Here is a 27,534-nt window from a genome sequence, read left to right on the forward strand (position 1 = left end):
CGTGTCTTCATACATGTACTCTGGATAATGATGTCCATCACATTCCACCATTATTTCTACCCCCATGCCCCTTCCCATTCCCTCCCACCCCTCTGCTCTGTATAGAGCTCATCTATTCCTCCCATGCTCCCCCTCCCTACCCCAGTATGAATCAGTCTCCTTATATCAGAGAAAACATTCAGCATTTGGTTTTGGGGGATTGGCTAACTTCACTTAGCATTATCTTCTCCAATGCCATCCATTTACCTGCAAATGCCATGATTTTATTCTCTGTTATTGCTGAGTAATGTTCCTTTGTGTATATATATGCCACATTTTTTTAATCTATTTATCTACTGAAGGGCATCTAGGTTGGTACCACAGTTTAGCTATTTGGAATTGTGCTGCTATAAACATCGGTGTGGCTGTGACCCTGTAGTACGCTGTTTTTAATTCCTTTGGGTTTAGACCGAGGAGAGAAAAAGCTGGGTCAAATGGTGGTTCCATTCCCAGATTTCAGAGGAATCTCCATACTGCTTTCCATATTGGCTTTACCAATTTGCAGTCCCACCAACAATGTAGGAGTGTACATTTTTCCCCACATCCTCGCCAACACTTATTGTTTGTATTCATAATACCTGCCATTCTGACTGGAGTGAGATGAAATCTTAGAGTAGTTTTGATTTGCATTTCTCTAATTGTTAGTGATGATGAACATTTTCTCATATATTTGTTGATTGATTGTATATCATCTTCTGAGAAATGTCTGTTCAGGTCCTTCGCCCTGATTGAGTTATTTGTTTGTTTGTTTTTGGTGTTTAGCTTTTGAGTTTTTTATATATCCTAGAGATTAGTGCTCTATCTGATGTGTGAGGGATAAAAATTTGCTCCCAAGATGTAGGCTTTCTCTCTCTCTTCACCTCACAGAATTCTTTACAGATATTTCATTTCTTTTGTTTTTTTCTCTTTTCAAAAGAAAATTTGCAGAAATAAACAAATTGAAAAATTTATACATTTTGCAATGTAATCTTTTTTTAAAAAAAAAAAACATTTTATTTTTTTAGTTAGAGACAATACCCTTACTTATTTATTTTTATGTGGTGCTGAGGATCGAACCCAAGGCCTTGCAAGTGCTAGGCAAGCACGCTACCACTGAGCCACAATCCCAGCCCTCCAATGTAATCTTACTACATTTGTAAGATTAGTTTTTTTGTCAAATGGATGATCTCTCATTATTTCAAATTTATCCTCAGCCTCTGCTGTGCTTTGAATGCCCCCACCAAAACTCATGTTGAAATGTAAGATAAGAGTTGGGACCAGATGGGACCTTTAAGAAGTGATTGAGCTGGATGCAGTGATGCATGCCTGTAAATCCAAGTCTCTTGGGAGGCTGAGTCAGGAGGATCACGAGTTCAAAGCCAGCCTCAGAAACTTGTTGAGGCCTAAACAACTCAGCAAAATCCTGTCTCTAAATAAAATACAAAAAAGGGCTGGGGATGTGGCTCAGTGATAAAATTCCCCTGGGTTCAATCCCCAATACCAAAAAAAAAAAAAGAAGAAAGAAGAAGAAGAAGAAGAGATCGAGTTATGAGAGCTCAGACCTCAAGAATGAATGAATCTACTTATGGACTGATGGATGAGTTATCTCGAGAGTGGGGGGTGTTATAAAAGCCATTTTGGCTCTGTTTCTTCTATGTTCTCCTTTCACGGTAATGTGATGCCCTGTACCACATTGGGACTCTGCAGAGTCCCCATTAGTAAGAAGGCCTTCAGTTTCAGCATAGTGACTTTGGACTTTCCCCACTCCAGAACCACCTCCAAAAACATGAACAAAATAAACCTTTTTTCTTTTTAAGTCAGCCAGTATATGATATGGTACTCAGTTATAGCAACAGAAAACTTCTAAGATAGCCTCTCCGGTGGAACTAAAGACTCCTTTCAGTGCATTCAATTGTGTATCATCCAGGTATTCTGTGTTTTATTTTTTAGAGACATCTTCTGTAACTTTCCATTCCTTTCATTAAAGTCTAGACCTGTTGCTTACTAAGCCTACTATATAGCCTCACCCTGAAATATTTCTTCATCTCCTTGGTATTTGACTCCTACTACCTAAATCCTTGTAAATTCACTCTGACTTTGGCAGGACTGATTATGATTCTTGTTCCTCTTAAAGTGGTTTTATTTCTGTAGTGATGTTATAGGTTTCTTCTTTTTGTTGTTGTTTTCCCCTTAACTTGACTAGTTCATTTGAAAAAAATTTTTTTTTTTTGGTGGGGGCAGTACTTGGGATTGAATTCAGGGGCACTTGGACACTGAGCCACATCTCTAGCCCTATTTGTATTTTATTTAGAGACAGCGTGTCACTGAGTTGTTTAGTGCCTTGCTTTTGCTGAAGTTGGCATTGAACTTAGAATCCTCCTGCCCCTGCCTCAGCCTTCTGAGCCACCACTATGCCTGGCCTCATTTGAATTCTTTGTATGATAATTATCTTTGTTCTTTGTTTTAAGTCAATACTTTGTTCTTTTTAACTTCTTCTTTTAGAAAAAAAAAATTTTAGTTGTAGATGGGCACAATACCTTTATTTTATTTATTTATTTTTATGTGGTGCTGAGGATCAAACCCAATGCCTCACATATTCTAAGCGAGCACGGTCCATTGAGCCACAATCCCAGCCCTTTCTTTAACTTCTTTAAGAGTCTACAGAAGTTTGCATCCAACAATTTCTTAAGTATAAATTTTCTTTCTGGTTTTCTTTTATATATACATTGATTCATGTTGGAGCCTTTCAGATTATTACTTTAGATTCCTTGTGTTTATGTGTGTGATGTTTAATCAAGAATTCAGGAGGTAGATTTCCTTGTTTCCCTTCCCTATTTCCTGAGTACTGGAGGTATTTGGTTTGGTTTTGCTTTTGTTTTGGTTTGTTTATTCTTTATTGGTACTGTGATCAAACCCAGGGCTTTGCACATGCTAGGCAAGCATTCTACCATTAAACTGTACCTTCTGCCCTTACTGCTGTTTTAATATTATTTAGTTATTTAGTTCTGTGAGGGGTTTTAGGAAAGCTGGAAGGATATTAAAGTCAAAAGCAAAGGTTATTTTTGAGAACCACAGTCATATAAATGTTCATTGAAAACATGAAATAACAGATTACAGAATGAGAAGTGAGAAGATTGGCTTGGACAGATCCCGGAGGGATGTGATAAATAGAAGCCAACGTAAATATTTTATGAAGAAAGGAAGGACATTGTCATAGGCTATTGGAATCACTGGGAAGTAAAATGGACATTAGGAAAAGTCCATTGATGAATTGGCAACTTGGAAGCTACTGGTGATTTAACCGCAGTTTATATGGAACAGACAGTTTTTCTGTAGATTGAGGTGTAAATGAGAAATGAGACAGTAATATAGAAATTGGGCTTTGCAGGGGCTGAAAGAAAGGGTGGTAAGTGGAGGAAGGTATAGGTATGAAAGACAGTTTTTTTACAATGGGAAACATGTTTAAGGGCTGTTATTTAAGAAAATAAAATGTTGGGGTTGTGGTGACACCTGCCTGTATTCCCAACTATTCAGGAGGTGCAGCAGGACTGCATGTTCAAGGCCAGCCTCAGTAATTTACTAGGAACCTATCTCAAAAAAAAAAAAAAAGGGCCAGAAATGTAGCTCAGTGGTAGAGTACTTGACTAGTGTTATGTGAGGCTCCAGGTTCAATTCCCAGTACCACCACAAGAGATGGGAAAGATAAAAAGAAGAAAATAAAATACTAGAGATTGAAGATACAGGAAGGAGGAAAGAGTGTCAATAGTGTGAGGTTTCTGAGAATGTGGATAGGAATTGATTCCAGAACACATAAGAAGCAATTTAACTTACATAGGTAGAAAATGACCTCTTTTATTGTAAAAAAGATAGACAGGAAAAATGCAGGTTATAGAGTTTATAGTCAAATGGGAATTAGGAATATTTCACTGAATTAGCCAATTTATGAAGAAAGAAAGGAACACACACACACAAGATTATTTCAGATGTAGAGAGTGAGAAGGAGAATATTTACTAAATTATTATTTTTTCTTTTTCCATGCTGGGAATTAAACCTAGGACCTTGTACATGCTAGGCATGCACTGTACCTCTGAGCTATACCCCAAGCCCTTTTAATTTTATTTTGAGACAGGGTCTTGCTAAGTTCCCCAGGTTTTCCTGGAACTTAATATCCTCTTGCCTCATCCTCCCAAGTAGGTAGGATGACAGTCGTGCATCACTACACTTAGGTATTTATTCAATTCTTGTTCCTTTTTATTTACAGTTCTGGGGATAGAAACTAGGACTTTGTATGTACTGGGCAAGTATCCTATCACTGAGCTATTCCCCCCTAGTCTTGTTGGGGTTTTATGTCTTATTTTAGTGTTTATGATGTTGCCACTTTTTTAAGATACATGTGAATAGAGTATCTTTATTGCTAAAAAGTAAGTTATGTTTTTGTATTTTTTTAAAACATTGCTTCATGGTCTATAATTTTGCTTTTTTTAATATTTATTTTTTAGTTGGACACAATACCTTTATTTTGTTCATTTATTTTTATGTGGTGCTAAGGATCGAACCCAGGGCCCCACACGTGCTAGGCAAGCGCTCTACCGCTGAGCCACAACCCCAGCTCAATATAATTTTGGTTTTTTAATCATTTATTTTTATTTTTAAAATTATTTTAAATTTTACTTATTTATTTTTGAGATGGGGTCTTACTATGCCCACGTTGGCCTCCTGTTCCTGAGGTCAAATGATACTTAACCTACCAAGTAGCTGGGACTATAGGCCACCCCTCTAATGCACAGTTTACTCTGATTTTTAAAAATACATCTGAAATGGAATAATATGGTAGGCTACATATTTATAAAAGTGTTTTTCTTTTGACTAATGTTTATTAGTAATTTAAAATACTTACTGAGAACTGCTTTACAAGGTATCAAAGCTGGAACAAGAACTTCAAAAACAAAGGGAAAGTTCAGCTGAAAAGTTGAGAAAAATGGAGGAAAAATGTGAAACAGCTGCTCATGATGCAGATTTGAAAAGGCAGAAAGTTATTGAGCTTACTGGTACTTCCAGGTAAAATGTGAATATGTTCATTTTATTTACCTTCCCATTTTTATATCAGTAATATCTGTTTCAAAATTAGTAACCACTGAAATATTTGCCTGAAGAATTTATTTCTTCATAATCTGAATTCATATAGTATTTTTTATCCCCTCATATCCTTCATTATGCCTTTTTTTGTATTATAGTTTAATACCTTAACCTTTCTGCTATATTGAAAGTTCTTTAAGGCAAAGGCCATATCTAGTTTACTTTAGAATTCTGTATAACAATTAGCACAACTAGCATTAAGTCCTTATGTCTCATAGGCACTCAGCAACTGTTGTATTAAGTGATGAATAACATTCAAAGTTATAGGCAAAGTTTCCTCACATAGAGACTTGCAGAGACTCTTAACTGTATAAAGGAGGGAGTAATGATAAAAGAAAACAGTGTCTCTCAACCTTGACTGAACATTAAAATCACATAAGCAGTTTGTAAAAAATACTGATACCTGAGACGCACATTTAGATTAAATTACATGTAAAGATTATGATTTAGTTTAACTGGATTGGGCCCCGGCATCAATATTTTAATTGGTCAATAAAGGAATCCATGAGCTGAAAGCAATACCCTGCTTCCGCAGACCCTCTTCTGTTTAATCAACAAGAATTGGCATATAGTAATACACTCATAATTAGTCTACTCTTCTGCCAACAGGAGTCAAGAGTGAACTTACATGCTAGAACTAAAAACTTGTCCCCAGATTCCCTCTGCACATTGTGTTTATGACTAACCATAGTCCTTCAAGCCTTCTTTTTCTCAGTGACAGGTGTCTACCCATTAACACAGCCTTACTGTTGTTTACCTTGGGTCCATGAAGACTCATCACATTATAACTTTATGTTTATACACCACAAGACATGTTAGATTTCCAGATCAACTCTCATCCCTTCCATGAATTCCCAAAAAGATCTCCACATATTCTCCTTTTTCTCACCCCATCCCAATTCCTGAAGGACTGGAATGCACAGTCTATCTAAAAAGGCATTCCTATATTCGCTATCTCTTCTTTTGCTGTACCAGAAACGTGATACTCCCTGAGGACATTGCTTCTTTCCATGCAGCTCTCTGAAGTAAAACTTTTACCCATAGCTCTTGTACCATACAGTCAGTGCCTGGAATAGTGTACTCTGATCCTAATGTCAATATATTATATTATCCCTCACTGTTGCTGATTCTTACAGGCCACCTAGCTTACTGCTGCTCTCTCCACCACCACTCCTGATTCTTAAAGGATTTGGGGGGTAGGAGTATTAACTGGGAATTGAACCCAGGAACACTTTATCCCAGATATACCAGACCCCCCCCACACTTTTTTTTTGTTTTGGAGATAGTATCTCTTTTTGTTAGTTGCCCAGGCTAGCCTTGAATTTATGATCCTCCTGCCTCAGCCTCCAGAGGTGCCAGGATTACAGGCATATGCCACTGTGTTTAGTTCTTAGGGGTTTCAGTATACACCTAACAGATGCTTCTGACATCTTGGCTTCTGATTTTTTTTAATCCTCTCCTCTAATAATGTTTTAATAATAAAACACTCCCATGGTTTGCCCTGGATCTTATTATTTCCAGTATCTACAATTTCTCCAAAATTTGACAATTATGTGTCATTCCCTTTAATACTCTAACAATTCTTCGACCCAACCAGGACCTCTAATCTATCAGTTCTAGCACTAATTCCATGATGCCCTCTCTCCTTTTTTTTTTTTTTTTGTGGTACTGGAATTGAACCCAGGGACACTTAACCACTGAGCTACATCTCCAGACCTTTTTTATTTATTATTTAGAGACAGGCTCTTACTAAGTTGCTGAGGCTGGCCTCTAACCCTCCTGCCTCAGACTCCCCAGTCACTGGGATTACAAGTGTGCACCCTCTTCCCAGCTCCTTTCTTGACTGAGTTTAAGTTAGTCATTTAAATCACTAATATGCTTATATCCACAACTCCTTTCAGTTCCCTCTATAAAGCAGGAAGGTTGTACAATCCTGGAATCTTTCTTCTCTATATGCTAACAAAGATCATTCTAATAATAAAGATCTGAGTAAAAATGATTGATTTGGCTCCCCTGTGAGTAGTATGATCTTTTTTTTTTAAATATTTTTCAGTTGTAAATGAACACAATGACTTTATTTTTTAAATTTATTTATATGTGGTGTTGAGGATTGAACCCAGTACCTCACATGTGCTAGACGAGCACTCTACCACTGAACGACAACCCCAGCCCTGATCTTTTTATTCATATATATATATATATATATATATATATATATAGTAGTTTTTGATGGACTTTTATTTTATTAATTTTTTTTTATGTGTTGCTGAGGATCCAGCCTAGTGCCTCACACATGCTAAGCGAATGCTCTACCACTGAGCTACAACTCCAGCCTGAGCAGTATGATCTTTATGATGAATAATTTGATTGGTTGGCTTCATTATGATCTGTGTCAGATCATAGAAATTCCAGATTAAATGAAGTGTCTATCCCTGGATATTCTCAATACATATGAAGTTTTATTAAGTTAGGTCAAATGCTAGCCTTGTTAAATATTACAAGGTAATACGTTTGTATTTAGTAGTATTTAGAGCACAAAGAAAAATTTTAAAATATAATAGGTGAGTTAAGATTCTGAGTAGATAGCCTTAAAAAAGAATGAAATGATGGTATTTGCCAGTAAATTGATGGAGCTAGAGAATATCATGCTAAGCAAAATAAGCCAATCCAAAAAAACAAAAGCCAAATGTTTTCTCTGATATGCAGATGCTAATTCACAATAAATTGGGGGTGACTAGGGAAAAATAGTTACTTTGACAGAGAGGAATGAAGGGAGGGGGAAGAGGGGGTATAGGGGAAGGAAGCATGGTAGAATGAATTGGACATTATTACCCTATGTGCATCTATTATTACACAACCAATGTGATTCTACATTGTGTACAACCAGAAAAATGAAAAGTTATACTGTTTATATGATGTGTCAAAGTGCATTCTATTGTCATGTATAACTAATTAGAACAAATTTTAAAAATTAAAAAACCCTAAAAGAATGTTTGTATTTAAAAAATAACCAGAATGATGGATATAATATCTAAGGGATATCAGATTCTGCTGAATTTCAGGTTAGTTAAAAGACAATGATGCTTTTTGATGATCCAACCTTTGACATTTATGTTGATAAGGAAAACTCTAGGCTAAGTGGTCCAGAGAACTAAAGCAGTAGGTTGGTTCCCATATTCTCACAAATTCTATTTAATCCCACCAATTTCCTTATGAAACCAAACACAAACACGTGATTTAAAACTGAATAAAATGCCTTGCAATCAGAAATATCTTAAGAGAAGTCTACATAAAATATGGGGTGTAGGAATATGTTCTGGTACGTGTATTTTTGTTGTTGTTTGTTTTGTTTTAATAAATTAATAGAAGTACTTTATTATTTTACATTTCTTCACTCACAGATTCCAAAGTAAACAACCACTATCAAATGGAAAAAAAGATTCTCAATAGACATTTTGCTAATATTTTTCTTTATGTAATTTTCAGGCTTTCTTTAGTCAGAAACAAGTCTAATGGTTTTGAAGTTTCCAGATTACCTGTTCTATTGTTTGTTTTTAATTAGGCAAGTAAAGCTTGAGATGGATCAGTACAAAGAAGAACTGTCTAAAATGGAAAAAGAAATAATGCACCTAAAACGAGATGGAGAAAATAAAGCCATACATCTCTCTCAATTAGATATGATCTTAGATCAGACAAAGATAGAACTAGAAAGGAAAACAAGTGCTGGTAAGCAAACAGTTGACTGAGTTTAGCTCCTTGTATATTTGTACTTAAGAAGTTGAATAAAATGAGAATTTGAGGTGGTGGGGCTGGAAGGGACCAAGAGTGTTCAGTATTTTGCCTCATATAGATGAATTAAACTGGATATTCTCTTTTTTTTTTTTTTTTTTAAAGTCAATCTTGTTTTTATTTTATTTTAAAACTGGATACTTAATTATAATTATTTAAAAGTTCTTAGTAAAACATGATTTGTATATTGTTATAAAGCTATTCTCTCCTCATAATAGTGAAGGAGTTAGAGAAGTTACAACACCACACAGAGACTGAACTAACAGAAACTTTGCAGAAACGGGAAGCACTGGAGACTGAACTACACAATGCTCATGGAGAATTAAAAAGTACTCTAAGACAACTGCAGGAATTGAGAGATGTACTACAGAAAGCTCAGTTATCGTTGGAGGAAAAATATACTACCATAAAGGATCTCACAGCGGAACTTAGGTAAGTTAAATAATAAGAACTAAAAAAAAAGAACTGATATCACAATTACAGGTATTTCTTTTATTACTCTGAATCCTTGGGTCATACAATAAAATTTATTATTGAATTCTAGGTTTCCAAACTTCTAACTGCCTTTGGTTTGCTGTGGCCCATCTAGTCAACTATCCCATGTTCTATCTAATTGATTCAGCTGTTGTTATTGGCTGCTAATGCTTCTACCCTTATTTGGATCATTTTACACTGGCTGTAGTGGCAAAGAGAAGGAAAAAAAGGAACAGTTGGGCAAGCATATAGCAGTGGCTAATAGCAAATTATTATTAGTAGTAGTATTACTCTTTATATTAACTCCATATTTTATGTTAGGACTGTGTCAGGGACTTCATATATGTTCTCATTTCCTTACAACATATATAGTTCCACCTTTTTTTTTCTTTTTTTATAGATAAGATGATGAAGTCTTGGGCTGGGGATGTGGCTCAAGCGGTAATGCACTTGCCTGGCATGTGCAAGGCACTGGGTTCGATCCTCAGCACCACATAAAAAAAATAAAGATGTTGTGTCCACTGAAAACTAAAAAATAAATATTAAAGAATTCTCTCTTGGGCTGGGGATGTGGCTCAAGTGGTAGCGCGCTCGCCTGGCATGCGTGCGTGCGGCCCGGGTTCGATCCTCAGTACCACATACAAACAAAGATGTTGTGTCTGCCAAATACTAAAAAATAAATATTAAAAAATTCTCTCTCCCTAAAAGCTGGCCTTAAACTTAAAATCCTCTGCTTTCAACCTCCAAAATACTTGGGATTACAGGCATACGCCATCACCCCTGGCTAAAACAGTGAAATCTTAAATTCTAGCTAATAGATTAATTTTATAAGCTCAGCTCTTTTCAAAGAAGATTTCCTTAAAATTAATTTCATATTGTTTTTAAAATATTAGTTTAAGGGACTGGGGGGTGTGGCGTGGTGGTGGAATGGTTACCTTAGCATGCATAAGACCCCTGAGTTCAATCCCTAGTTCCACAATAAGATAAAATTAGCTTTAGAATCTGCTTTTAAAAATGAGTACCTTTATCATGGGGTTCAATCCCCAGTACCACAAAAAATAATAAATAAATGTCAGTATCTTTATTAACATTGTTTCATGTTTCTGACTGGAAGATCATATGAAGATTTTTAAGATCAACCTTTTCATCCTCTATAATATCAGAACTAAGAGTTCCATGTTGAAATTCTCTTAAAAATATATTAATATTAAGCATTTTATAATATAAAATTATATATGCTAATATCTTAGAAAGGCTAGAATTCATTAAAACTGTATTTTAAATGTTTTGTATTAGACTTTAGTACTTCATTATATGTAAGACATTTTGAGTAAAATCCCCCTGTGAAATACAATAGTTAGGGTTGGGGATACAGCTCAGGTAGAGTGCTTGCCTAGCATACAAGGAATACAAAACATGAGAATAAATATCTCACTCTGTAGTAATAAAGTCACAGCTATTACATGTAAAAGATTTTCAAATATACCCATGATCTATGTATGAAAAAACAATGGATTTTTTTTTTGGGGGGGGGGGACCAGGGATTGAACCCAGGGGTGCTTAACCACTGAGCCATATCCCATTTTTTATATTTTGAGACAGCATCTCATTAAGATGCTCAGGGCCTCACCAAGTTGCTGAGGTTGGCTTTGAACCTACTATCCTCCTGCCTCATCCTACAAAGCCACTGGGATCATAGGCATGCATTGCACCTGGCTGGATTTTTTTTTTTTTTTTTTTTTTTTTTTTAAGAAAAACTCTTAAATCAATTCAATCTTAGAGCCCTGGGAGTTATTTAACAATTATCTTAAATTGTCCATAATAGTACATTTTTTTGTTAACTATGTGTTGTCATTTTCTTTATACATCATTCCTTTAATTTGAACCCTTCAATTTGTATTAATTACATATATTTCTTTGCTTTTACTTTATAGGAAAAATAACCCTGTTGGCCTAACTTTTTAAAACTATAGTATTCCTACTATATGCTTTGATCTGTTTTTTTTTTTTTTTTTTTTTTGATAAATTGCAGAGACTGTAAGATGGAGATTGAAGACAAAAAGCAAGAACTCCTTGAAATGGATCAGGCACTTAAGGAGAGAAATTGGGAGCTAAAGCAAAGAGCAGCTCAGGTTGATTTTTTAAAATTGTGTACACACACACACACACACATACACACACAGACGTATATTTTTTAACCACTGAATCATATCCCCAGCATTTTATTTTATTTATTTATTATTTAATTTTTTTGAGACAAGAGTCTCACTAAGTTGCCTTAGGGCCTTGCTAAGTTGCTGAGGCTGGCCTTGAACTTATAATCTTTTTAAAAAATAAATTAATTTATTTATTTTAACTAGGTATATATGAAAGCACAATGCATTTTGATTTATTATACACAATTGCAACACAACTTTTCATTTCTCTGATTGTACACGATGTAGCATGTACCATATGTGCAGTCATACGTGTACCTAGGGTAATAATGTCCATCTCATTCCACCATCTTTCCTGCCCCCATGCCCCCTCCCCTTTTCTCCCTTCCCTTTGCCCAATCAAAATTTCTCCATTTTTTCCCACATCCCCCTTGAACTTGTAATCTTCCTGCCTCAGCCTCCTAAATTGCTGGGATTATAGGCATGCGCCATCACACATGCATCTTAATTATATTTTAATATATTTTTTTTAGTTGTAGATGGACATGATACCTTTATTTATTTATTTTTATGTGGTGCTGAGGATTGAACCCAGTGCTTCACACATGTGAGGCAAGCACTCTCGACTGAGCCACAACCCCAGCCCTTAATTATATTTTAATGAAATTTTTTGTTATGACAAATCATATAGGGTTTCAGAAGTGACCAATTTTTGGTAAAATGTGCATTTTATATTTGTTTTATCTCTGCACATAAACGCTTTTTGAGTTAGAAATATATTATCTCTTTATTTTGATGTCTTTATAGCAACTGGTTTTTGAGAATAAGGGTTAGTTTAGCTTAGTTTCTGAGTGTTTTAATATCTTATTCTATATCAGAAGAGAATGGGATAAAAGAAGTTATTTTATCAATTAAATGTTGGAGGAACAAAAATATTTGGAAGGCATTTAGCAGTTTTTATCCAGCATAAGATGGAGTCTTAATCATTTGATTTGTTATTTATGAACAATCATTATAAGCTGGGCGCTGTGACACACTCCTGTGATCCCAGCAGCACGGGAAGCTGAGATAGGAGGATCGCAAGTTCAAAGCTAGCCTCCGCAAAAGCAGGTGATAGGCAACTCAGTGAGACCCTGTCTCTAAATAAAATACAAAAAATAGGGCTGAGGATGTGGCTCAGTGGTCAAGTACCCCTGAGTTCAATCCCCACTACCAAAAATAATAATAATAATAATTATATATGTGGGCTCAAGCCCCAGTATTAGTAATTAATCATTATTTTTCCTATTTAAAAAAAATGTTTAGGGGCTGGGATTGTGGCTCAGCGGTAAGAGTGCTTGCCTAGCACAGGCGGGACCTGGGTTCGATCCTCAGCACCATCTAAAAATAAAGGCATTGTATTGTGTCCATCTACACCTAAAAAATGAATATAAAAAAAATGTTTTGGGGCTGGGGATGTGGCTCAAGCGGTAGCGTGCTAGCCTGGCATGCGTGCGGCCCGGGTTCGATCCTCAGCACCACATACAAACAAAGATGTTGTGTCTGCCGAAAACAAACAAAAAAAATAAATAAATATTTAAAAAAAAATGTTTGACATGAGTTTCAATTTGTTATATCCACTATAAATAATTCCAAAGCACATCCTAAGCATATAGATTTCACATCAGAGTAAAATTGAACAACAGTTTAATATTGCTTCTGTTTTTAGGTTACCCATTTGGATATGACTATTCGAGAACACAGAGGAGAAATGGAACAAAAAATAATTAAATTAGAGGGTAATCTGCAGAAATCGGAGTTGGAACTTAAAGATTGCAACAAACAGGTAATTATTGAAAGATTACACATCTTAAATTGTTTAAAAAATTACTTTGGGCTAGCTAAGTGATAATTCCAGCTACTGGGGAAGCTGAGGCAGGAGGATGTCAAGTTTGAGGTTAGTCAAGGCAACTTTGTGAGAACCTTTTTCAAAATAAAGACTAAAAGGGACTAGGGATGTGGTCTACCATGCACATGGATGTTAGTTCATCCTCAGTGTTGCAGAAAACAAAAACGAAACACACTAAAACTGTAAGCAATATGGGGCTGAGGTTGTGGCTCACCAGTAGAGTACTCGCCTAGCACTTGTGAGACACTGGGTTCAATCCTCAGCATCACATAAAAATAAATAAGTAAAATAAAGGTATAAAAGGCCTAAACTTTTTTAAAAATTATTTTTATTCTAATTTGTTATATTTGACAGCAGAATGCATTACAATTCATATTACACATATAGAGCACAATTTTTCATATCTCTGGTTGTATACAAAGTATATTCACACCATTCGTGTCTTCATATATGTACTTCAGGGTAATGATGTCCATCTCATTTAAAAAAAAAACTGTAAGCAATCATTCACATAAAACAGCTTTTTGTTTTGTTTTGTTTTGAGACTGTCTGGTCTGAAACTTCTTAGGTTCAAGTGATCTTCCTGCTTCAGCCTTCTGAATAGCTGGAACTACAGATGATGACATTGATGACATTTTTCTTTTTTTCTCCTTTTTATGTAATTTTGAGTGTAATGTTTTTTAATATCCTATAATATGTCCCCATACTACTTATAATATGTCTAAATATGAATAAAATATTTCTGGAAGAATTTGTAAGTAATTCTAGAAACTGGTTGCTTCTGAGGAAGAATAAAATAGGAAGGAGACTTTTTCTTCTTTAGAGTTTGTTTTTTTGTTTGATTTGGAGGTACTGGGATTTGAACCCGGGGTCACTTTACCACTGAGCTACATCCCAGTTCATTTTATTCTTTTTAAATATTAATGCAGGCTCTTGCTTAGGCTGGCCTCAAACTTGTGATCCTCCTGCCTCAGCCTTTCAAGTCACTGGGATTAAAGGTGTACACCACCACAACTTTGTCTCTATATTTTAACCTCATGCATATATTATCTATAAAATTATTTGTAAGGTCATGTAACATTTGTTGTTTTAATGTATACTTTTTTCTTATACAAATTATGTTTGAAACTTTTATCTTTTTAATATATTTTAAATGTAAACATAAGCATTTTATTTTTATTTTTTAGTTGTAAATGGACGCGATACCTTTATTTTATTTATTTTATTGTTTTATGTGGTGCTGAGGATCAAACTCAGTGCCTCATGTGTGCTAGGCAAGTGCTCTACCACTGGACCACAATCCCAACCCCCACATAAGCATCTAATTTTTTAATTGTAGTTATACACAATAATTTTATTTTATTTATTTATTTTTATGTAATGCTGAGGATCAAACCCAGTGCCTCTCATGTGCTAGGCGACTGCTGTACCGCTGAGCCACAACCCCAGCCCCCATAAGCATCTTATTAAGCACAAAAATTCATATGCTTATTTCTAAATGATGATTGTCATAATAATTTTTTACTTTACTTTTGATGTTTTAGATATGAGTATTTAAAGTTTGAATTATTCAGAACATAGCTGTGATTGTTCTGTTTCCTTTTTTCCATTATTACATTAATAATGCTCATCTGTTTAAAATTAAGATAGAAAATTTAAATGAAAAATTGCAAAATGCCAAAGAACAGCTTCGAGAGAAAGAGTTTGTAATGCTACAAAATGAACAGGAGATAAGTCAACTGAAAAAGGAAACTGAAAGAACAAATCAAAGATTGAAAGAAATGGAGAGTGTAAGCAAATATTATTTTCCACCTAAGGAAGAAGTATTCTTGAAAGAGTGAAATGAATATTTATGTTTTAAACTGTTAACTTTAATATATAGAAACAGTGCCATAAGTATTTTTAGGCTATGTATTTGTACAAAATGCCTTAAGTTTCTTCTTTAACTTTTAAAAATATTACAATGGTTTACAATGTCTTATTTATCTTTTTATCTCCTACCTTTCCTTTACATGTTATCTCTCATGCAGTCCGCAGTACATGCTTATAATATGTACTGAGAATCTACCATGTAATAGACTTGAAGATACAGATATTAGTAAGAGTCTTTTTTTGTACTTGAGGAACTCCATCCAGAGAGTGTGTAAAAAGATGATAATTGTTCATTATTAAAGCCAAATACATTGTTACCAGATGAAGTTTGATGACTTTATATCATCAGTTTGCATGTGTGTTGATTTGTAAACCCATTCATCCCACTTGCTTTTTTAAAAAGTAAATTTGTTTCTAGTGTCTGTAACTTTTTCTTGTTTTTAAATACTCAACTGTTAAATCTTCAGATTTAACTCTTTTTTTATATTTATTCTTTAGTTGTAGATGGACACAATACCTTTATTTAATTTTTATGTGATGCTGGGGATTGAACTCAGTGCCTCACGCATGCTAAGCTAAGCTTTTCCTCTGAGCCACAACCCCAGCCCCAAATATAACTCTTTATTGTATTGGACTCTCTCTCTCTCTCTCTGTGGCATATAAATTCATAAGGGTAGCCATTTTAAAAATATATATATTTTTAGTTGTAGTTGGACACAATATCTTTATCTTATTTATTTATTTTTATGTGGTGCTGAGGTTCAAACCCAGGGCCTCGCACGTACTTGGTGAGCGCTCTACCACTGAGCCACAACCCCAGCCCCAAGGGTAGCCATTTTGACTCCTTTATTCACTCCTGTATCCCCAACACCTAGAATTGTACATATCATATAGTAAGTATGAATAAGCATTTGTTTAATTAATTACATATATAAATCAAGCAGGGTCTTTGAGAGTAAGTTTAGGCCCCAGTAGAGATGGGGAAAATGATTATTAATCCTATTATTACCAACTCTATTATGTCTGATCTCTAACAAGGAAGGGCTAAAAATACTTATATAACATTTATATTTATTTATAACCTGTGCCTCCATTCCAAACATCAAAGCCCTAGTGATCTGTACTGGTTTCTTTCCTTCTTCGTCCTTGAAGTCAAGTGTCCTTACCTACTGTATAACCTATCTCACATGGGTGATTTAGAACTAATTTTCTTCTCTTTTTTTTTTTCTTTTCCCCCTCTAAGAAGCAATACAGGTTGAGTATTCCTTACTTAAAAAACTTGTGACCAAAAGTGTTTTGGATTTTGAATTTCTTCTGATTTTGGAATATTTGCATACATGTATGGGACATCTTAGTGCCTTGTACACATAGCTTGAAGATAAATTTAATATAATATTTTCAATAATTTTGTATCTGAAACAAAGTTTAATGTCATGGAATTTTCCACTTGTGGTTTCATGTTAGTATTCAGGAAGTTTTTCATTTTCAGAATATTTAATATTTTGGATTTTCATAGTAGGGATACTCAACCTATACTTTATGAGGGATTTAATTGAATAATGTAAAAAATATTTCAGAGGGAGGAGTAGCCCCAATAACATGTCTTTATAAAGAGTGAGATCATAACCTTAACCCAGCTATGTCTATTAATGGTAGATTTTAATTATCCATGCAAATATATTCTTCATTTTTACATGAATAATCAAATATTGACTTCTTTTTTCTCTTTGTAGTATAATATATATTCTTTCATAAATGTTATATTTATAATGGTAAAGGATTATAAAGCTTGTATATATTAAGTCATGCAAAATTAATCACTAAGAGTTTCAGACTTATTATATTGTACTTTTACCATTTGCTTATTAAAATTTTTTTTTCTGAATATCAGTTTCACAATGGGTAATACACATTGTATGTTAAATTTTATAGGGATTTAGTTTGGAGGGGAAATTTCACTTAGTAAAAAATAATCAGAATAAGAAGTACATTGTGTATTTCATTTTGAAACCTACAAATTTCTTGTGCTTTTCAGGTTATGAAAGATCAGGAACAGTATATTGCTACTCAGTACAAGGAGAGCATAGATTTGGGGCAAGAATTGAGGCTGACTCAGGAGCAGAAGCAAACCTCTCAAACAGAATTGGTGGAGGCTCGTCGTCAACAAGTCCAAGCACAGAGAGAAATAGAAAGGCTCTCCAGTGAACTAGAAGATATAAAGCAAATCTCTAAAGAGAAAGTAATCCCTATTCTAAATAGTTTCATTATTACTGAAAGATCTTTAAAATTTTTAACACTTTGAACTGTATTATATAGTTCTTGCAAAAAATGAACCAAGTTTCAGAAAAATGTGAATGTACAGAGAATGGTTCAGTGCTAGAGCACTTGCCTAGCATGCCTGAGGCCTTGAGTTCAAACACCAGTAGTGCAAACAAAACAGTATGATTATACTTAATACCACTAAATTATACACTTAAAAGTGGTTAAGATGGTAAATTTTATGTTTTGTACAATTTACCATTTATTTATTTATTTATTATGGTATTAGGGATTGAACCCAGGGGTGCTTTACCACTGAGTCCCATCTTGAGCCCTAATTTATTTTTATTTTGAGACAGGGTCTCACTAAATTGCTTAGGGCCTTGCTAGGCTGCTAAGGCTGGCCTTAAACAATTCTCCCTGTTCAGACTCCCCAGTCACTGGGATTACGGGCACACATCACCACACTCCACCAATTTACCACATTTTTAAGAGGAAAAAAGTTATCTGTTATACTTTTATAACTTTGTAATTATAACTAGTAAGTCCTTCAGAACTGTTTGGACTAAACTAATAAGTTCTTGATAAATTGAGTTATAAAGCCCTTTTAGACTTTCAAGAGAGTATGAGCTATTGAAGAAAAAATAAGCAAATCTTTTTTGAGTAAAAGTTTTTACATTTGTAGCCACTTTTATCTAAATTTGTAATTGTTGGAAATCTTCAGTTCAGAACATTTGGGGAGGTAAAGTGCTTTTATATTTTCTCATATTTACTATGAGACTAACAACTTGTCTTAAAAAAGTATTTAGATTGGGGCTGGGATTGTGGCTCAGTGATAGAGTGATTGCCTTGCCTGTATGAGGCCCTGGGTTTGATCCTCAGTACCAAAAAAATAAATAAACAAAATAAAGGAATTGTGGGGAAAAAAAAGTTTACATTAAAGACAGTATTTAGATTGATTTACTTGTGTTAATTAGACTTTGAGGAAATGTGTTTATTGATATTCTAAAATTTTAATTTAGCATAGGAACTTAAATATTTTTACCTTTAATTTTAATTAAACCTAACTGTGCTCTGAGTCACATTTCTAAATGATTAAACTAATAAAGAATATATAGGAAATTTTTATTGGAGATATATCAGATATTTGGGGGGTCTGTTAGGAAAAGGGAAGCTGTCTACTTTTATCTTATTTCTGACCTTATCAGTAGTATTTAAGTATAGTAAAATTAGATTTTTTTGGTAAGATAAGCTCGCTTAAAAAGTGAGTTAAGTGGAATTATTTTCTTTTTAGTTTTTTTTTTTTTTTTAGTTGTTGAGGGACCTTTATTTTATTTATTTATTCATATGTGGTGCTGAGATTCGAACCCAGTGCTTCACACATGCTAGGCAAGTGCTCTACCACTGAGCCACAACCTCACCCCAAGTGGAATTATTTAAGTAGTGTTTTTAATGCCAAGTACGGTGGCACACACCTAATTCAAGCTGTTTAGGAGACTGAAGCAGGAAGATTGAAAATGAAAGGCTAGCCTAGGCAACTTAGTGAGACCTCTCAAAACTAACTAAATAAATAAGGATTGAGGATATAATTCAGTGGCACAGGGGCCCTGAGTTCAATCCCCAGTAATGCTAAATAAATAAATATACATATGTACATATACATATATATATTTAAAAATGCCTTTTTTTCTGAGAAAAAAGGTAAAAAGTTGTTTTCTGGTCCAGGGATTGCAACCAGGGGCACTCAACTACTGAGCCACACCCCCCCGCCATTTTTTATATTTTGTTTAGAGACAGGGTCTCGCTGAGTTGCTTAGGGGCTCACTAAGTTGTTAAGGCTGTGATCCCCCTGCCTCAGCCTCCCAAGCCACTGGGATTACAGGTGTGCACCACATAACCCGGTGGGAAAAATTTTTATTGCTTTGCTAGCAAAGGAGAAACAGGAGATTCTTGTCCTAGAAGCTGTGATCCTCCCCATCAGAGAGAATAGAGGGTTTTAAAAGAAGTCATATAAATACTTTTTAATATTATGTTTTAACCTCAAACTGAAGGTAAATTCATATATTTGTTTTTTGATGTTATTTTTATTGGTTCTTTTTAGTTGTACATAACATTAGGATTTATTTTGACATAATTGTAAAAGCATGGAATACAATTTGTTCCAGTTCAGTCCCCAGTACTTCCTTTTCCCCTTCCCTCCTCCCTCACCCTGTTCCCTTCCCTCTATTGATCTTTCTGCTATTCACTTATGGATTTTTTTTTTTTTGGTGTCTTGTGGATATGCATTCGGGGGAGATTTACCAGTGGTATATTCATATATGTACAAAGGAAAGTTAGGTCAGATTCATTCCACTATCTTTCCTTATCCTATTCCTCTTCCCTTCCTTCCTTCCCCTTCATGTACTCCACTGATCTTTCTTGTATTTGTTTTTCACCCTCCACCTCCCCATTTTGGATTAGCTTCCACATGTCAGAGAAAACTTCAACCTCTGACTTTTGGGGACTGCCTCATTTCACTTAGCATTTTAGTCTCCAGTTCTATCCATTTACTGGCAAATACCATAATGTCATTCTTCTTTATGGCTGAATAATACTCCATTATGTATATATACCGTGTTTTCTTTATCCATTCTTCTGTTGAAGAGCACATAAGTTTGTTTCATAGATCAGCTATTGTGAATTGTGCTGCCATAAACATTGAGTGGCTGCATCATGTAGTATGTTAGTTTTAAATCATTTGAATATATACTGAGGAGTGAGATAGCTGGGTCATGAAGTTGTTCCATATCTAGTGTTTTGAAGAGTCTCCATACTGTTTTCCAGAATGGTTGCACTAGTTTGCAGTCCCACCAAAAATGATGAGTGTACCTTTTTCCCTACATTCTCGCTAACATTTATTGTTATTTATATTCTTGATAATATTGCCTTTCTTACTGAAGTGAGATGAAATCAACATTCCAACATGTTGGCACAGGAACCAACTTAACAGACTTCTAAAGCCCAAGAATTAAAATAAAAAATTAATAAGTGGGATGGCATCAAATTAAAAAGCTCTTTACAGCAAAGGAAAAAAAAGAGTGTGAAGAGAGAGCCTATAGAATGGGATAAAATCTTTGCCACCTGCTTCTTCTGAGAAGAAGTATTCATATACAGAACTCAGAAAATGTAACAGATAACTCAATCAGTAATTGATTCTTTTTATATTAGTCATTTGATTAGAATTAGTCTTTCTTGCATAAACCATACTCATTCTATCATCTCAAGTTTATTTTGGTTTCTTTAGAGAAAGAATAAAAAGATACTTGTAAATCAAAGTATAATATGTTATATTTTTATGGTGCTTCCCATAATAATTTTTAAATTTTTTTCTTAGTTATACATGGACACAATATCTTTATTTTGTTTATTTATTTTTATGTGGTACTGAGGATCAAACCCAGTGCCTCACCATGTGCAAGGCAAGCACTTTGCCACTGAGCCACAACCCCAGCCTGCGCTTCCCATAATATCTTACAACTATCTTTTTTAAAAATATTTTTTTAGATGTTGATGGACATTTATTTATTTATTTATTTTGCTGAGAATTGAACCCAGTGCTTCACACATGCTAGGCAAGCACTCTACCATTGAGCCATAATCCCAGCCCTTTACAACTATCTTGACTGCTCCTAATTGTGTACCAAACGTTTGTGACTCACTTATACAACTGTTTCAAAACATACAATTTACTTTGCACAAAAAAGTTTTCAGTGTTTATAATACTGTATACAATATTTCTGGGGGATATGTTCCAAGACCCCCAGTGGATGTCTAAAGTCACAGTATCAAACTCTATATATACAGCACTTTACAGCTTATCTTTGGCATATGTGGCATTTTGGGGCCATTATTAAGTAAAATAAGTGTTACTTATACATAAGTACTGAAATACTATGATAACCAAGATGGCTACAAGCTAACAGGCATAAACAATAAACAATTTAAGACAGACATGGTGGCTATATAGCATATATTGTGTGGATATTTTAAACAAAGGGACGATTCACCTACTGAGCTGAATAGAGCAGAATGACAGATTTCATTATGACACTTTGAACATCATACATTTAAAACTAACTTTTCCTTCCTTCCTTCATTCCCAGGGATTGAACTCAAGGGCATTTAGCCACTGAGCCACATCCCCAGCCTTTTTTTTTTTTTTTTTTTGAGACGGGGTTGAAGGTTGAAGTCTTGCTAAGCTCAGGCTCATTTTGATCCTCCTGCCTCAGCCTCCCAAACTCCTGAAATTACAGGCATGCACCACTACATCTGGCCACCTACCTTCTTTCCTTTCTTCCTTCCTTCCTTCTCTTCCTTTTCTTTTTCTTTATTGAGCTATATCCCCAGTCCTTTTCATTTTTTATTTTGACACAGTCTTGCTGAGTTGCTTAGTGTCTTGCAAAATTGCTGAGGGTAGCCTCCATCTTGGGATCTTCCTGCTTCAGCCTCCTGAGTCACTGGGATTACAGGTGTGGGCCACCATGTCTGTCTTAACTTATTTATGTAACTTTCCATTTAGTATTTTTGAACTGGGTTTTACTGCAGATTATTGAAACCACAGAAAGCAAAACCATCAAAAGCAAAAACCTAATTCATTTAAGGGGGGGACTTCTGTGTATAATAAAATTTCTTAATTAAAATAACAAGCACAGGTAGTATAAAGTACCATTAAATAAGTTTGGATAACAACAACTCATGGGCTGGGATTGTGGCTCAGTAGTAGAGCACTCACAAGGCACTTGGTTTGATCCTCAGCACCACATAAAAATAAATAAATAAAATAAAGGTATTGTTTCCATCTACAACTAAAAAAAAATTTAAAAAAACCTCATTCTTATTAAGCAAATAATGCAACTAGTGAGCAAAAATACAGAGTCATACCTAAGAAGGCATTATTATCTGCCAAAGTCCAGCATGCTGTGGTTATTAGTTTGTTTTTACAGAAAGTATTGGTTAGTGAACTTATGATACCAAATGATACACTAATACTTTCCTACTCGTTGTCCCTGAAAAGTCTCAAAAATGTACCATTTAATTAATTGATTTTGAAGTATGTTTATATAAAGATTAAACTGCTTCTATTAATGCACTGGATTTGTTTAGCTATACTAACAAGATAAACAAATTATATAATCTTTACTCAATATGTCATTTTTAAGGAAGCACATGAAATTCACTTAGTTGAAGAATTGGGGGCTTCTCAAGTACGTGAAGCTCATTTAGAAGCAAGAATGCAAGCAGAAATCAAGAAATTGTCAGCAGAAGTAGAATCCCTCAAAGAAGCTTATCATTTGGAGGTAAAGAAAATTTTAATTTGTTATGATATCTCCCACTAAAGTGGGTTGACCTATCTGTACAAAAGTATGAGTCTATCTAGCTCTTAAGTGTTCAATTCAGAATAATATATTGTGAGGTTTTTTTAAATTTTTTTAATATTTATTTTTTAGTTATAGGTAGACACAATATTTTATTTTTATGTGGTGCTGAGGATCGAACTCAGTGTCTCACACATGGTACGCAAGCACTATCTCTGAACCACAACCCCAGCCCCTTTATTCTTTATTTTGAAATAGGGTTTTACTTAGTTGCTTAGGGCCTTGCTAATTTGCTGAGGCTCACTTTCAACTAGTAATCCTCCTGCCTTGGCATCCCCAGATGCTAGGGGACTACAAGTGTGTGCTACTGTGCCTAGCTGTGGTCTTCATTTCTTATAGCTACGCACACAATTTTACATATACAGTGAACTAATATACTGTAAGATTAAGAGCTTGAGTTCCTGAACCAGGCATTCTATGTCCAATACTTGCTTATGGCTAAGCACATTTATGACCTTGGACAAATTACTTAACCTTTCTGTCTAAAGTGGGTATAACGGTTCTATCTCATAGAACTTTGGTGAGAATTAAATGAATTAATACAGTAAAGTTCTTAGACCAAAGCCTGGCCCATCATTTTTATGAATTCTAAAATAGTACTTCCAGAAAACTAATTGGAAATATTTAATAGCTGACATAAACAGTTTCATGTGATGTCAGTCTATAGTGCTTTGTAATTTCCAACATTTGTTCTAATAGTAAATTAGAGAGGCAATATTAGGACTTTTGTAATCTATCAGTGTATCATGAGCCTTTATGGACAAAGCAAGTATTATTGATTAGAATAGTATTTTTCAACTTTTAAAAACTACATTTGAAAATATTGCCCAAAATCTTTGTATATGATCTAAAAAATTTCTCTTTGAGCTTGGTCCTAATAAAACATTTTTCAGTAAAATAAGGGTTGCAGATACATTTGTATTAAATTCCTTTGGTAGGGATTTGATAACATTTTTGTGAGGGATTGGTAGGTCTGTATCCAGTTCTCAGGCCAAGAGCTTATAACTCTTGGTCTTTAGAGACAAATGTGAATTTTATTAGACTTAACATAATTATTTAATTGATATTATCTACTCAGTTTAGTGACTCTCAGTAATAATTAGTTCATCTCAAGTGTTTGACCTTCACTCATCATTACACTTATATATATGACCTTTATTCTTTTTTATCTGTAATTATCCAGTTGTGTACTTTTAGTTTTATAATTACCTGAAATTATTTAGGAAAAATTGCTTATATAAAATAAGCTGTAAAAAATTTGTTCTAGTGTTGCTGTTTAGTATTTGATGCTAATATTTTTATGTCTGTCATAAAAATGTATAATATAGTTTTCTACATTTAGGTGGCTGACAAAGATTTATTTATTTTTTGTAGTGCTGGTGATTAACTCAGGACCTCACACATGGTAGGCAGGCACTATACTGCTGAGCAATATCACCAATCCAACAAAGATTTGTTTTTAAATCTTTAAAGTGTGTGTTATTTGAATGTAAAGCTGAGAGGATACAGTATTATCGTAATAATTAGAAAAAGGGATCTTAATTTTTAACAATATTCTTTTTTTAAAATGCAGGCTTCAGAACTGTCGGAAAAGTCACTTAATAATTGCAAAACTCCTGATTTTTTGAGATAAAAATGAGATTGTTTTAACCTTTCATTGTGGAAAATTTTGAAGATATTCAAACTAGCATAGCATAAATAGTGCAAATCCTTCTACGTTTACTGTTCAGCAGTTATCAACTTGTGACCAATTTTATTTAATCCATCAATATGTTGCCCACTTCTTTAATCTAAAAGGGAATACTTTAGGGAATGAAAAGCAGTGTTGTTAATAATGACACTAGGACATCAGGCATAAAACCCAGAAAATAAAGAAAGAAAATAAAAGAATTGTGTCCATCTACAACTAAAAATATTTTTAAAAAATGCCTTTATAGCCATCTTACTTCAGTTAGAATGGCAGTGATCAAGATTACAAACAACAATAAATTCTGGTGAGATTGTGGAGAAACACTTGGACATTGTTGGTGGGACTGCACACTAGTTCATGTACTCTGGAAAGCAGTTTGGAGATTACTCAAAAAACTAGGGATGGTGGGGCTGGGGTTATGGCTTAGTGGTAGAGCAACTCACCTGGGTTTGATCCTCAGCACCACATAAAAATAAATAAATAAAATAAAGTTAAAAAAAAAACTAGGGATGGAACCATCATATGACTCAGCTATCCCACTCCTGGGTATCTTCTCCCAAAAGCTCTAAATCGGCATACTAGAATGAGGCAGCCACATCAGAGTTTATAGTTGCACTATTTGCAATAGCTAAATTATGGAATCAACCCAGATGCCTGTCAGTAGATGAATGGATTAAGAAATTGTATATATATATATGTTCAATGGAGTTCTACTCAGTTATTAAAAAGAATGAAGTCATGGTATTTTCATGAATGAAAATGGAGAATATGCTAAGTGAAATTAGCCAAACTCAAGAAACTCGAAGGTTGAATGTTATCTCCCCAATGGTAAGCTAGAGTAAAATAAAAGAAAGGTAGAGGGAAGGATAAGATTACATAAAGAGCCAATCAAATGCAAATTAATGAATGAGTGAAAGGAAGTCTAGTAGATAGAGGAAGGAGAAGAGAGAAGGGGAGGATGGGAGGGAAAAGGGGTGATGGAGAACTGAAATTGATTTACATGCATGTCTGAGTTTGTCAGGATGAATTCAACTACTATGTATAACCATAAAGATCTAATTAAAAAAAGGGACACATTGATAATATAGCATGCAAAGGTCAAAATTTAAATAAGTATGTTTTGTATAACTGAGCAATTAATTATAATAAAGACCTTTTTAATACTAGATAAATTACCAATAAATTCTCAAATTTAGAATTATCTAAAAAAATGCCTTTATAATTTAATTGTTCAAATCAGGATCCAAATAGAGTCCATTGCATGTGATTAACTGTTAAGTAAATGGAAAACAATGTGTTCCTTCACTCCCTTTTTTCTACTAGTATTTTATTTGTTGAGAAATTAGATGTTTGTGTATTTAAACAGAATTTACTTTCTTTTAAGAAAAAGTAAGTGGTAGTAGCCAAGTATTAGAATGTTGTTGAAAGCAACTCCACCCTATTTTCATTCTTTTTTATTTTTACAATTTGGGGGCTATGTAGATGATTTCACATCAGGAGAACCATACAAAGTGGAAAATATCTGCTGACTCTCAAAAGACTTCTGTTCAGCAGCTAAATGAACAATTAGAGAAGGCAAAACTGGAATTAGAAGAAGCTCAGGACACTGTGAGCAATTTACATCAACAAGTTCAAGATAGGAATGAAGTAATTGAAGCTGCAAATGAAGCATTACTTATTAAAGTAAGTAAACATCTAAGTAATGAAACATATCTATGAAAAAGTAAATTTATGGGCTGGGATATGGCTCAGTTGTTAGAGTGCTTGCCTCGCATGCACAAGGTCCTAGGTTCAATCTCCAGCACTACCAAAAAAAAAAAAAAAAGTAAATTTATGGCCTTTTTTTCCTGTTCTTATAGTTTGTAAAGGACTTTATGGCCAATTATTGACCTGTTTGAATAAAAAGCATTTATTTAGAAGGTAAATTTGAGAAATTATTAATATGCTGTATACCATATTACCCAAAAGAAATAATTTGTATAATTTATTTTTATTTTTATATTTTTCAAACTTACTTTTTAGTTGTAGTTTGACAGAATACCTTTATTTTATTTATTTATTTTTATGTGGTGTTGAGGATTGAACCCAGGGCCTCACACGTTCTAGACAAGCTCTCTACTGATGAGCCACAACCCAGCCATAATTTGTATAATTTAAATATAAACCCATGTAACAAATAACAATGATGTTTGAGGGATTTTTACTAAGAAAGTTGAAGCATTTTTCAAAACCAATAAAATTTCTGTAAAATTTATAAAGTAGAAGTACAAAATTATACTTAGAACTTTTTTAGTGGACTTAAACATGATTTTTAAAGTAGCCTGTTGTTATTTATTTACTGTTGTTATTTATTTGTTGATCTTGAAAGTTTGGAATTTGATTTTTTGGGGGGGTGCCAGGGGCTCTGGGGATTGAAACCAGATGTACTTTACCAGCCCTTTATTTTTATTTTTTTATTTTGAGACAGGGTTCTCACTAAGTTGCCAAGGTCCTTGCTGAGTTGGTAAGGTTGACCTCAAACTTGTAATCCTTCTGTCTCAGCCTTCTCAGTCACTGGGATTACAGGCATGTGCCACTGCACCTAGCTGGAATTTCAAATTTATATCAATAGAATGCATAGAGATTAAAAAGTTAACATTGGTTCAAAACTGCCAATATATAAGTAGAGTTATCAGTGAAGTCCTTAAAAAAAAATAACAAATAATAAATAACTTTTATAGCAAAATGGAAGTTATAGAAATGGAAAAACTTAACCAAATAATATGTTAGAAATCTTTCTAATTCTGTACTAACCTGAGCATTTAAATTCTTTTTTGTCATACAGTTGATATTTATGG

The 27,534-nt window shown here is 34.2% G+C and overlaps 1 protein-coding gene across 11 annotated transcripts in view; it reads left to right on the forward strand.

Annotated features, from left to right (window-relative positions):
• Positions 1-27,534, forward strand: part of Ccdc18 (coiled-coil domain containing 18) — a 105,506-nt gene that overhangs the window by 57,365 nt on the left and 20,607 nt on the right. For 8 of the 11 annotated variants that reach the window (XM_071618057.1, XM_071618058.1, XM_071618055.1 and 5 more), the window contains 9 exons: positions 4,935-5,077; positions 8,718-8,881; positions 9,163-9,376; positions 11,451-11,550; positions 13,283-13,399; positions 15,109-15,252; positions 17,370-17,573; positions 22,792-22,929; positions 26,180-26,380. In XM_071618057.1, coding sequence (XP_071474158.1) covers positions 4,935-5,077; positions 8,718-8,881; positions 9,163-9,376; positions 11,451-11,550; positions 13,283-13,399; positions 15,109-15,252; positions 17,370-17,573; positions 22,792-22,929; positions 26,180-26,380 — 1,425 coding nt within the window. The remainder of the gene's footprint in view (positions 1-4,934; positions 5,078-8,717; positions 8,882-9,162; positions 9,377-11,450; positions 11,551-13,282; positions 13,400-15,108; positions 15,253-17,369; positions 17,574-22,791; positions 22,930-26,179; positions 26,381-27,534) is intronic. The other 3 variants (XM_071618061.1, XM_071618060.1, XM_071618065.1) reach the window with 3 other exon arrangements.

This window comes from Marmota flaviventris, chromosome 10 (genome assembly GCF_047511675.1).
Source record: "Marmota flaviventris isolate mMarFla1 chromosome 10, mMarFla1.hap1, whole genome shotgun sequence".
Taxonomy (NCBI): domain Eukaryota; kingdom Metazoa; phylum Chordata; class Mammalia; order Rodentia; family Sciuridae; genus Marmota; species Marmota flaviventris.